This window comes from Seriola lalandi, unplaced genomic scaffold, assembly GCF_002814215.2.
Source record: "Seriola lalandi dorsalis isolate HSWRI2012SDOR001 ecotype SW California unplaced genomic scaffold, Sedor1 jcf7180002054438, whole genome shotgun sequence".
Taxonomy (NCBI): domain Eukaryota; kingdom Metazoa; phylum Chordata; class Actinopteri; order Carangiformes; family Carangidae; genus Seriola; species Seriola lalandi.
The window spans coordinates 207,540-220,352 of NW_019524991.1; the positions used below are offsets into that span (position 1 = coordinate 207,540).

At 42.7% G+C, this 12,813-nt stretch overlaps 1 protein-coding gene across 2 annotated transcripts in view; it reads right to left on the reverse strand.

The window, feature by feature from the left end:
* Window positions 1–12,813, reverse strand: part of sesn1 (sestrin 1) — a 54,051-nt gene that overhangs the window by 4,051 nt on the left and 37,187 nt on the right. The window contains exons 1-5 of one of the 2 annotated variants that reach the window (XM_023410791.2): window positions 2,070–2,322; window positions 1,177–1,242; window positions 868–1,068; window positions 586–768; window positions 62–298 (exon numbers count right to left, since the gene is read on the reverse strand). In XM_023410791.2, the coding sequence (XP_023266559.1) occupies window positions 62–298; window positions 586–768; window positions 868–1,068; window positions 1,177–1,242; window positions 2,070–2,171 (789 nt within the window). In that variant the 5' untranslated portion in view covers window positions 2,172–2,322. Of the gene's footprint in view, window positions 1–61; window positions 299–585; window positions 769–867; window positions 1,069–1,176; window positions 1,243–2,069; window positions 2,323–12,813 lie in introns of those variants that run through there. The other variant, XM_023410790.2, reaches the window with a different exon arrangement.

Genomic DNA, 12,813 nt, shown 5'->3' on the forward strand with positions numbered 1-12,813 from the left:
GCTCACTGCACACACGCACACACACACAAACACACTCTCTCTCTGTCCCATTACCACTCACCTGGTTGCCAAGTGGATCGTCATGGTGATTAGCGTGACCGTTGCCGTTGGCAATGTCACACACGCAGTACTGGCTGAGGGAGGGGGGTCTGAAAGTGTGTCCACCGTCACAGTGAATCTCTGGCGTGATGCCGCAGCCGAATGTGAACGAGGCGAGGGAGTGGTAGTGTGTGAGGAGGACCACAGCGTGGATTAGCTCCGCGAGGGACCAGCTGTGTTCCTCAGCCTTCAGGAGGCGCTGGAAAAAATAAAGGAAAAACTTGTGAGTGATGCTAACTGGAGCCAAATAATGACTTCAATATCACTGACCTTTTAGGAAGTGGGAAAATATGTTTTCACCCTTGTAATCCACTTTATTGACTCTTCGTCTTCCCGCCTCAACCCCTATCGCCCCCCAGCCCCCCCCCCCCTTCCCGGTCCGAGTTATACAGCTGTAGCTATACCCTAGCCTCCACCCATGATCTCAGACCGTTACATAAGACTTTGTGTCCACATTCACCCTCCAGACCGTGCCCCTCCTCTCACCTCGATGTGTTCCTTAGTGAGAAGCCAAGGTCGGTGGGCCAGGATTTTGTTGAGCTCTCCGAGCTGCTGCAGTTTCTGTGGTGCTTCATCCAGGCCGTTTAGCCACTTCAGATCTCCCCCGACCTGGAGGAAATCGTTCACATGCAGGTTGACCAAGTAGGAACACTGGTGTCTAGCTGCCGCCTGCAGGATCGGAGGAAGAGAGAGGGTTAACCACCACTTCACATAAAACTGGACCCACAGTTCATTTGAGAATTCACAGGGGATTGGATGTGGCCATACCATGATGCCGATGTAGTGTCGGTAGTGCAAAGATAGGGGTCCATCCATCTGCAGCAGGTAGTGCTGCGTCCGGAGAAAACTCTCCAGGTACTGTGGGTGGAAGCCCATCACCAGTGAAATGTTGTCCAGACGGCCGAGGGCTGCAAACGCATCCTCAAATATCGACTGTGTCCTGGGGTCCACTTTACTGACTTGAAGAATCTGACAAAAGCAACAAATTACAAATATATTAACTCAAAAATTAAATCTAATATCTGTAACAAGGGTAATTGTTTTTAATGTCTAGCAGGATCACAGGCTGCCCCATACCTCTTTTTCAGGGATAAATCTGCTTGGTCCGTTACCTAAGGGTCTTGGGATCCTTACTCCCAAGTCCTGCAAGACAAACAAAAAAAGAGACAAACGTACTTTAAATATCAGAGGAAAGCAGAGAAGCTTCTAGCTCCGTCTGACGTCTGAAGTCTACTGTAGCTCCGCTACTGTGACTTCACTGCCTCACCAGAGTCGCTTTGTTTGTCTGACACCAGTAAAACTCACGAATGTTAGATTACACAGAAATGTACTATTAGAAAATGCGATTACAGGTTTTATCCGCTGCAGAAGCATCATGCAACTCTTGTGTCACAAATACACTGACGTATAAAAAGCAGGATTAAATGTTGATTAAATGTTTTTTAATTAATGAGCTATCCAAACAAGCTAAGTGACTGCTTGCCCCTCATAGAAAATTAAAGCACAAGACACCTTTGCATCGTCTCTGTTAATGTACTGTAACTTTCCGCTGCTTGTCGAGACATGTCTACCAGCGGACACTGTCCCGCAGAGCACAATGAAGCAGATGAAGTAGATGAATGAATGACCATGAAATGTGTATTATTCAGAAATGACACTGAGCAGAAAACATCCCTTTAAATGTGTCACTTAAAGGTCTACTTCTTTTGAACTGAAACCATGTCAAGAAATGAAACGTAGAAAAGGTTTCTTGCCCGATGACCACAAACTCCTCTGACTCGTAAACAAGCCAGGACAAAAGACTGCACTGCAGCTTGTTTGTTCAAAGGCAAGACAAAAAAAAACATGTCGCACAAAAACATCAATAATATGACACAATTTTCCAATTAAGCCCCGACAGTAGATTGAAGCTTTAAAAACGGTGCATTTTATGAGTGTTATTTGTTCCCGAAGCCCTTTCTTTCTCTTACCTTTTTGCTGAGCCGTTCACAATGGGTACATATCTTTAACAAGCCTGTCACCGCAAAAGAATTATTTTCCACGTTTTCTGACGGTCCGACCGCGTGCCTCATCTCGTGCCCTCGCTTTTATGCGTCTAATTCTTATTAAAAAACGTCTCCTGGATGGCTGTGTCCTCCTCTCTTTGTTCCTTGAGGCACTGGGTAAAGTGCTCGGCAGTCAGCTGTTGCAGCCCTACAGCAGAATACCGTCCTCCTTCTCTCATACATTCGGTAAATAAGTCGAGGCTCGTGTGATTGACGTGCTCAGCGGCCAATCGGGTGGCGAAAACAGCCTCTGGGCATCCAATGGCAGCGGGAAGAGCACGTGGGGGGCGGAGCAAAGTGCGAGGATAGAGGGGGGTCCTAAACGTGAGCAAAGAGAACAACCCCCCCCTCCAAGAAACATCATCACTTCTCTCTCCTTCTATTGTTCCCTGCTGCCATTGATCATGATATAGAGTTCACTGTTATGAATTGCACTCTGTATGCTAAATAATGGCAGCAATCAAGTCAAGGTGACTGCTGCTTGATTTTCCTATCCAATCACTCAAATCAATAATGAAATCAATTATCAGAGCATGGAGAAACCACCATGCAATGATACTAGAAATAGTTCTCTGTAACATTGCCAAATGCAGCTGGAAGTGGCAGGCACGTTTGTGTGCTATCTGTGCGTTCATCGGCACATTCAGCGAAAACAACAACTCAAAGTCAGCTTAGAGCATGCAGCAGCAAGCCCCCCCCCCCCAAACTGAGCCCCAGCTCTCCTTGGTAAGCAGCAGAAGAAGGTACAGGACTGCTGTGCAAAGATCAGCATCATCAGCACACAGCGAGATGGATAGCTGCAGGACCTGCTGCAACAACAACAGACCTTCAGTTAGTGGTTTTGCACTGCAGCCTATCAGACCACAGATAATGCCATTCCTCCACCAATCAGCCCGGGCTGAAGGAGTCCTTTAAAAGGCAAGAGGAAGCAGAGATAAGGAAGGCAGCTCTTATGGCTTTGTTTATCACAGCTTGACAATAACACGTTCAATGGAACAGTGTATAACTGGTTTATCACACCACTGTGGTTACAAAGTCAATAATTACTCAGAATTATATCTGATGAGATTTAATAAGAACAAAACTGTGTGCTGCAAATTCTATATTACAGTATAAAATCCATCTTACTTCATTCAGGCAAGTTGACGAAGTTATCTTTTGTGCCAGAAATGGTACACTTGTCTTTGAAATCCCCGGAAAACAACAAATAAAGAAGTTATATTGTCATGTAAAAGATCATGCAAGTCAAGTGTTGTTTCCTCTGTGGATTGACAGAGACCACATTACTAAAGCCTCCACATATTGGCCTGTGTTTGCACAGACACACACATGCACATCTGTGCATCATGTTTCTGTGTGAGATTTCAAAATAACAAGCAAAGATTCCACAAAGACTCATTTTATGGGGAGAAAACTACACAATAGTTCTGAGTGTTTGTAAGATACGACACTTGGTTCAGTTCATCCTTACTGCAACAACTCTGATTTCGTAAGTGTATGGGTGAACTGTGAGGGGATACCCAATAAAAACCAGACAAACAAGTTAAATTTGGAAATAACGAGTTGGAGAGGAAGCCAAGAAAAGGCAAGTCTGCCCCTGTGAACTCTGATCAAGAGCCTACCCAGCCAGTTTGGCAACTGACTGCAAGTCCTCAGCACCAATAACTAGATAGCACAGTATTCAGCAGGTTCATTGTGTGGATCCACCCCACCTACCCACCCACCCATACACACACACACACACACACACACAACACACACACACGTACACACCCTCCTGCCCCCACCCCCCACCCCCCCAGCAGACCCTCTCCTGATATCACAGGGCTGGGTGCGGGGCAGCGGTAAACATGTTCCCAGGGCTGGAGTCAGCACTCCCAGGGCAGCCGGGAGCCCCATGGCTCAGCAAAGCTGCAGAAGAGGCTGGTCAGCGTTAGGGCTTACGACACACCAAACCTTTTCACATAAAAGCGCTTAGGCTCGGGGGTCCGGCCTCGCGGACAGGGCCAAACACTATTGTCAGAGTGCACGCACTGACTACTTTGTGGGGCTTTACTGTACTCACACCAGGGGTGTCTCTGTGTGTTTCTGGGATTCAGGCAAAATGCTCCTTCACAGATTTCACTAAGGCTGAGATTACACCTCCAGTTCATTTTCTTTGGTCCATCTAATAAAGTTTAAATTGAGGATTTCAATGTTTTGCCAAGCTAATATTACGACCTGTAAGGCCTTGCCTGTTCTAAGACAGTTGTTCCCAAACTTTTTTGCTTGTGACCTCTTAAAACAAAGCAATGTATACTTCTGACCCATTGTTACCACCTGCACTTGTGCACTAGTTGTGACCATTTAAGGGTGATTTTTTTCTTCTTCATTTCAGTTTAGAGGCATGATGAGGTGAAAAAAATTATTCACTAGAAAAAGGCAAAGATTAGCAGAAAGATGGAAAGAAAATTTGTGCACCAGAAAAGTGTTTTTTTCTGGTGTTTGTCCTGATAGTCATCTTGCGGTAACTCAGCTGTATCTCGCAACCCCTTATGGGAGTCCCGAGCCCCTGGTTGGAAACCGCTGTTCTATGGTGTCCTCTGAAGTTTGTTCAGAACATAGTGTGACATGAAAAACCGCACTGCAGGTGTCTCAGGAGAGTCTGAAGACTTACATCTTTCTGCATCTCACTTATTTCATGTCACCTTGATCGAGTTTCAATGGCGTTTTACTTAAATGGCTAATTGCTAAACAAAACTAAATTACTAAATAAGGAAAATATCCAAAGATCAAATTAACCACTCCAAGCAAGCTTGTTATGAGCTTGCTTCAATGAATGAGCACGTAGATGTTCTGTTAATCACTCGTTTAAACTTACAAGACAACACGTCGGCTCAGAGACTCATTAGCTGTTGCACGAGATAAACCAGTGACCTTTTAGCTATGGGATGTCCACTAAGCAGCCACGCCACCCTGGAGATGTGACTGTGTATGTGATGGGCGTTTGGAGTGCAGAGGTTAGGACAACACTGGGAAAATAAGTTATGATGAAGATTAGTTGTAACGGTGTGTATATCATCAAATAGTGATCCGGTGGAGGAAAGGCCTGAGCAATTTCCGAGAGTATTGCACTAATAGTAATAAAATATTTCCCATTAAGAGTAATAGGGAAAATTGTTCATATTAAAAATGTTTTACATATATTCTTTCATGGCCATTATAAGAAGCAGCTTTTTCGTACATAGCTCATACATGGCTACCCAGCTGAAGCTATTAATATGTGGATAGTAAGAACAGTAGTAGTAGCTAGCAATACTCTTAAGTGTAAATATGTGACTTTTAAAAGAAGAAATTTTACAATGTACGTTTTACAAAATAGAAGTTAAACTCATGAGAAATAAAAGCCACTCTTGTTCAGTTCAGTACTTTTACTTTATGAATCCTCTCTCTTACACTACATTTTAACATTTGCCATTACCCCGACCTGCTTCTTGTGGGCTCACAGGCTGTTGTTCAGAAAATGTTACATTGCCTCATTTTCATGCATGAGAAAAGTGGCCATAGAAAGTGGATTTGTACTTTGCATATGGGAGTATCAGCATATACAAGTTCAATGGAGGGAAGAGCTGGGAGTAATAGTGTGGGTGTAGTGTAGTTGGTCATATTTTGATGAAAAATATCACTGACTGGAACACACCGAGCATAAAGATTGATGGCAGAAGAGTAGGCAATGTTGTAAGAGTGATTTGACAGGTTTATATGGTTGTTTTTTTCTTTCAGCAACAACTTTTATTACTTTGTCACTACTGGAATCCACTGGGTCCACTTTAAATCAAAGCTGACCACCGCCTCTGTGCTCCATGAAGGTACAAAATACAGTCTTTTACAGCCACTTCTCAGACCTGAAGAATGCAGTATCACTTCGAAAAATAAAGTGTGAAACCAGCTACAGAAAAAAACACATGTAGCAAATTCAAAAACTGACACTGAGGCATTTAAGGGTCAGTAAAGTGCACCAGAAAACAGATAGTATATGTGCAACAGTGGGAATGTTGTTGTACCATTTTACAACTGAGTTATGCAGACAGAAATTACATTGCTGTACCATGATGTACAAAGGTGGACACTAAACAACAGTTAGTTTAGAAAAAAAGTAGCTGTTTCATTAAGATCTGTCAAAATAATTAGTTCACTAAACTTTTTATAAGTAAACAAGTATGGCAGCTACTTTCTCAAATGCCCACAAAAACAGTTGTTTTTCCTTTATGAGTGCGGAGCAGAATTAAAAACAGCCTTAAACCAATAAAAAAGGATGATAAAAGCTAATAAGATTAAAAAACAGAGAGGAAGCCATGGCAGATGTAAACTCAGCACATATGTGTCTCAGCGCTGTGGCTGCTGTGTTTTTTCATGCAGCAAGACACCGAGGGAACCGCAGAAACTGTGGGGATGTTCAACAAGTGGCAGAAGTCCACCAGACCAGTTCAAACCTGACCTATCAGTGCACAGAGGAGAGGAAGCAGAAAACTCGCGAACACTGACATAAGCCTAGCAACAGGCTTCCACCAATCACAGGGCAGAACAACAGTTTCAGGAACCAATCTTCTGTGCTCTCTCTCTCTGCCTCTCTTGTTTCTCTGAGAAAAAAAAAAAGAAAAGGAAAACAACAAAAAAAGTTCTTCCAAGGTATGAAGTTCACTGAACAACCCAATCTGGTCTGTTTCACAGAAAGCAATTTAGTAATTTAGCAGTTTACTCATGTATTTGCCCAGTTGTTATTTTTGTCTGTTTGATTTTCTCAGACGAAAAGTGTCAAAACAAACGTCCCCTAACTTTACTCTTTCCATGTAAACAGATGTGTGTGTGTGAAAGCTGTAGTCAACTTATTTAAATACAACACATCTACAGATGAGAGTTTAGCTTTAAACTTTGATACAGCCAAAGAATGAAAACTGCAGACTCAGAGGGTATCCCCCACCCGACTCTTCAAACACAGCTCTGGGTTCGAGCCTGTTCATCTATCACTGAGCATTTAACTGAGCAGACTGGAGGGTTAACCCTTACCTGTCCCGCAGGCCACATCCTGCAGACTTTGCACTCATGTTACAGAGCAGTCACCAGCCTCTAAAGCTACTGCTAAGAACCTGTTGATCACAAGCTTAAGAGTCAGACTTGATGTAGTATAATATCAACCATGATTTTCATTTGATGTAAAGTCTTATGAGCCTAAGTTGGATCAGTGTGGGAATTAACTGGACAAGAGTTGCCTTTTGGCCCTCTTTGAGTGACTTTTGGCCCCTTTTCTTCTGCTTTTTTCCCAGTCGCCTCTTCTCTGATCTGTGTGTATTCTGGCAGGCTATCAGAGAGTGGTCTCGCCAAGCGCCGGCTTTCCTGAGAGGAGAGGCGTGCCCCCCAGACCATCGGGTCCTGGACCAGCACACACCAACACTGGGAGGAAGCAGCGTTCCCTGGATTCCATGAAACGCAGAGGAACTGTGGAGACCTCAGGGAGCATGCGGAAAACAGAAAAAAAAACCCCAAAAAACTACAAATCGAGGGGAGAGAGGTATCTGGGACAAAAGATAACTTCTCTTTTATGACTTTATACTGCACGGTGTAAACATGCATACACACAATTCCCTAAATAATCTATAAGCGGACTACAATCCAGGGGAAAAGGCGTTGGTCTGCAACCCCTGTGAGCACGTGAGGAAGAGTGAGTTCCCGGGGATGTTATTCTAACAGGGAGAGGGCAGCTGTCACAATACAACAGAATCCAAGAGAAAAGATCCCATAGAAAAACAGAAAATACCAAACCCTCCCCTGCTATCTTTAGCCTGATATGACACAGCCACCACGAATCAATGAAAACTCACTAATTTTTCCTCTTTTCCTTCTCTGAAGTTTCCCTATTTCTATAAAAAAAACAACTTAAGCTGTGCTTTGACTCCCGCATCACCATAAAGTTTACCGATTGGAAACACAGAAAGATAACACTGAGGGGCGAGTCCAGAGGTGTTGCCAAGAGTTCAAATGACAAAAATCTTGTCAAGTGCTGCAGCGAATGTTTCAGATACATGCACGGTGAAATCTAGGGCAAGGTTATCTCTACTACTCATGTTATCCTAAAACATGGGACCCACAAAGCTGACCTTATTTCAGCATTGAGAAGCTAACAGCCCCAAAGAAAACAGCTCCTCTGGCCTGACGCTGCTGTATGCCTCCTGGCACGCACAGCTGTTTTTTTCTCTCTCTCTCTCTCTCTCTCTCTCTCTCTCTCTCTCTCTCTCTCTCTCTCTCTCGCTCTCTGACAAGACCTCCGCTCTGCTGACTGAGCAAAAAGTGACTCATCCCACTGGGAACCCGGCCAAAAAGTTTTTGATCATCACCCTATAATTCTTAATGGGCATTGTAAACCCTACACAAAGGAGCTAACCCTTCACCTGTTTCTGTGAGAAACAGAAAGACGATGATTCACTCTCAAAAATACCAAGAAACAAGTTCATTACAGCATCTTACGGCAGACAACGCTCCAACTAGTAATCAAATGTGTGCCTCTAAATCAAAGCCCATAAAAACTTAATGAACCGTTGAGCCTAGCAAACAGTTTTATTATTTCCATGTAGCTGTTCACAGAAAACAAGAGAGTCAATAACCTCTTTTTATATAACAGAACAAAAAGAGTCGACAGTCGTGAGAGAGCGATGATCCAGTGGCGCTGATAAAGTCTGATGTAATATATCACAGAGGCTTCATCAAAGATTAGAAACTATTGCGCTCTGCATTAATCTGTATTTCTGTCTGTTCCTGAAGCCGGTTTCACTTCTGCCCTTCTCCGTTTCCACTATCTATTCTCTCTGTAACCTTCACCGATATGTATTTTGATTGCAAAGAGGAGGGGATGTGATACCGCTCTACTTTAAAGGGGGAGGAAGTGATATGGCCTAATCGTCGCCCTCAGATCCATTTTGGCCGTGTCCTATTACTTCATTAATAGGCAAGGAGGCCCGGTACTGAATGGCAGAACAAAATGGCTGGTAGAGCCTCATTTGAGTGCGATGTCACGGCAACTGCCCCATTAATGTTTAATCGTTTATGAAATGTCTGTTTGATTAGGTAGAAACTCGATCACCTTGGTCTCTGTCCTCTTCACTCATCATCACTGACTCAACATTTTCAGTAATTTTAGAGATTATTTTAAGCAGCTGATGCTTTGGATGACATTGAACAGAGGAGACAGAGGAAATATGGTAAAGAGTGAGGGTGGAAATTTACATGACAAGTAAAATGGTATTGTCAATTACTGTTTCCTCTTAAATCTTCCCCCATATTCAGTTTAAGATAAAGGGACTGAGTGCATTTTCTATGTGACAGTGTACATGAGGTTTTGTGCACGGGGTTATGGTTGGCCATTCGCTGGGCCTTGTTGTTGCACTTATCGCCTGTTAGGCTGCCAGATTTCAAACTCGAACATCTTAGTATTTCTTTTGCAACAATGGCTCCTTGGTTTCAGACAGTGGTAGACAGAAGCAGGTTTCCCATTTCTAGCTGGCGACTCTTTTCCAACTAAATCAACAACTGTTGTTGGCAGATTTGATCAGCTGTAGCAAGCTAGCTAATTAAGCTGATGTTAGCTCCAGGAGGTGGTTGAAAACAGTCTCAGGTTTCCAGCTGAGTGATTTTAAAACAAGAATCTTATAAATGGGTCCTAAACATACACTTGATGGCTATATGCATTATATGAGGCTAAAGGATTGAGGGTAAAGTTGTATGAAGAAGAAACAGCATTGTTATTGTTGCAAGTTCAAACTCTGTTGGGCTGCTTGACTTACATACTTGGACAGAGGTTAGATTTATGCTTTATTGTGTGTATTTATAAACAGTTTTTGCTTTTAATGTAACAGAAGATTTACTTGGTAATGTTAGCAGCACACAGCTGCTAACATTGTTCAGGAGAAGGGTTCAACAAATGGTCAACTGCATAAATCTTCTCCCTTCTCCCTTCTCAGCTTTTTTTTACTCTCCCGGATAAACTCTGTTTCCAAAAATATACAGAAACATCCAGGAATCAAAAAAGACCGGTGAAAGAGACAAAGAGACAAGTCTGGATCACAGTGTATTTACCACACTGATGTAAGTACACAAGAAAGTGTACAGATTATAGCTATGGACTGTTCACCAGTCACAGCCCTCTCTCTTTCCTTCAGTTCACTTCAGCTCCTCTCAGATGTCCCATTTAGTTTTTCTTGCACCAAGTTCAACTTGAAAATATAAAATATACACAGCAAAGCCGTGCGAACTCATCGTGTGCAATCACAAGAGGAACAAGTTCCAACATACACAAACTCATGGTACATGTACATGCACACGGTCCTCTTGAGTCTATATCCAGTGACTTCCTCAAATATGAAAACACAAGCACGTGACATGAGATCATGAGTCTGTACTGTCTAAAACAACAGTGGAAAAATGCAGAAAATGCTTACCTAGGCACATTATCTTCTGGGTCTAAAATATGTCCATACATCCTACCAGTTTTGCAAACACTGCATTCTGGGTCAATCATGAGTCTCACAGTAAATTAAAGTCATATGAACTTATAATAACTATTCAAATCTGTAAAATAATAAAATCCATGATAAACAAAATTGGAAAAGCAACTTTTTCTATTCTCTTAAGAAAATATGTTTGCTTTTGTATTATTTAATGGAACAATTAATCTATCTTGAACTTTTTTAACCCCCATTTAAAAATGGACTGGGTTAATGTGTAGGATTTGTGAGCATGCTGGTTCTTGACTTTTACAAACTCTCCATGGACCTCATAACCCTGACAGAAGTGTGCCTGCATTGTCTGTCTGTGTGTGTGTGCGTGTGTGTGTGTGTGTGTGTGTGTGTGTGTGTGTGTGTGTGGTCCTCTCCGTCTCATGCCACAGGTAGTGTTAGACATATTTGCTCTGTGGTTAATCAATTACAAGCCTGTGGGACCAAGAAAAGAACAAACCAACGGCTGAAAATCTTTCATAACATTCCCCTTGTGGACTCCAGCCTGATTTAAATATCTCACTAACTTTCAAGTGTCAGCTATAATTAAGAGATAAGATGGCGTCTCTCCAGTGTAGCATACAGTGATTACCAGTATCCAGGCTAAGTGAAGTAAAGTGATCTAACAACACAACACAACAGGTTCGTAATAACAGATGATGTCTTTTAAACTACAGAGATGGAAAAATTGTCTCAATTAACTGTGGAGCTTTAAAGAAGCTATTTGTAAGTTTTGCTACATGGCGAACATTAGCATAAACAGCCGTTTACTTACCAGTATTGCCAAGAGCTTCAGTCATTGTTGCGTATAATACGTCCTCTGAGCAGCACTACTTCCACAGGGCAGACTTGACGCTAAAGTGACTCAGTATTGGAAAGTAACGAGATGGTCTGGCTAGACCAGGGCTAGTTGGTTAGCATGACTCTAACTCTAACTAACAAGAGTTGACATTGGCGTTGCTTTTCCCTGCTGGAGACAGCTTTTGGTGAGTAAAGGAATGAAGTTTGATCGATGAGTTTGATGCTGAACTCACAACATCTCTTCTAGACTGGTAAGTAAACAGCTGTTAATGCTAATGTTGCCTATGCCGTAGCAGCAAATCTTACTCCTAATTGCTACTGATTTTGTTCCATAGCCAAATGCCAAATGTCATACTTTTTGACTACATACATGCAAATATAAGAAAGGGCAGGTCATCTCAATTAAAATCTTAATTTCATACTTCTTAGCAAAACTGTTACAAACTACCACTGTAGCCAAATGTGTGAAGTGACATCCCTCATCAGTGATTATGTCACACTTAATGGATGTTGGGGTTAAAGAGGGCATTAACAATGAATGAAAAGATGGGGGTGGAAAGAGTGATGAGAGTGATAAAAGGACAGAGGGAGAGGATTATTTGACCAGTGTGCAAAGAGAAAGCACCTCGTTCCTTATCATGGATAAGTAAACATCCCACACCGTCTGGAGTGACATCATTGTCCCAGAGAATCAATAACCAGCCACTTCCTGTACAGCGGGAAAAATCGATGCCTCTGTACACTAGATTACCTATCTGTGCCCACTCACCTGAGGAGAAGCACACACAGCACACAACTAATGCACACACTGTAATGTAGAGCACATACACAGGGAGCATTAACAGAAACAAACCCACTGTCACAGTTTTCACCAAGGGGAACAGTATTTGTGCGGCTTCAGTGCAGAGTCAGCCCATTATGGGATTAGTGGCAGCCACAGTGCAGTGCAGGCCTACTGTTGAAGTCTAAAGGGGATAATGGCTCTGCCAAATCAGATTTCCATCAGGTTTCCCACACAAACATACACACACCTAAAAACCCAAGGCAGCATGGCTCAGGTCCAATCTGCAAATCTCCCAGATCCCTTTGCTTTCCTCAGGAGCATTTGTCAACCTCTATTCCCTCTGCTTGTTTTTGGCTCAATCTACAGTATATCATTATGCAATAACAGCTGAGTTGAGGATTAAAAGGTAATAAAAACTGAATAAGTGGAGCCTAACAACATTTTGAACCACACGGGCATTTGGCATCACTCAATTGTGTCACCCATAAAAGAGTGTCTGGTATGGGGTCTCTGCTTTAAGCACCATTGACAAAACTGAAGCTGGATGTGCTCACAGGAG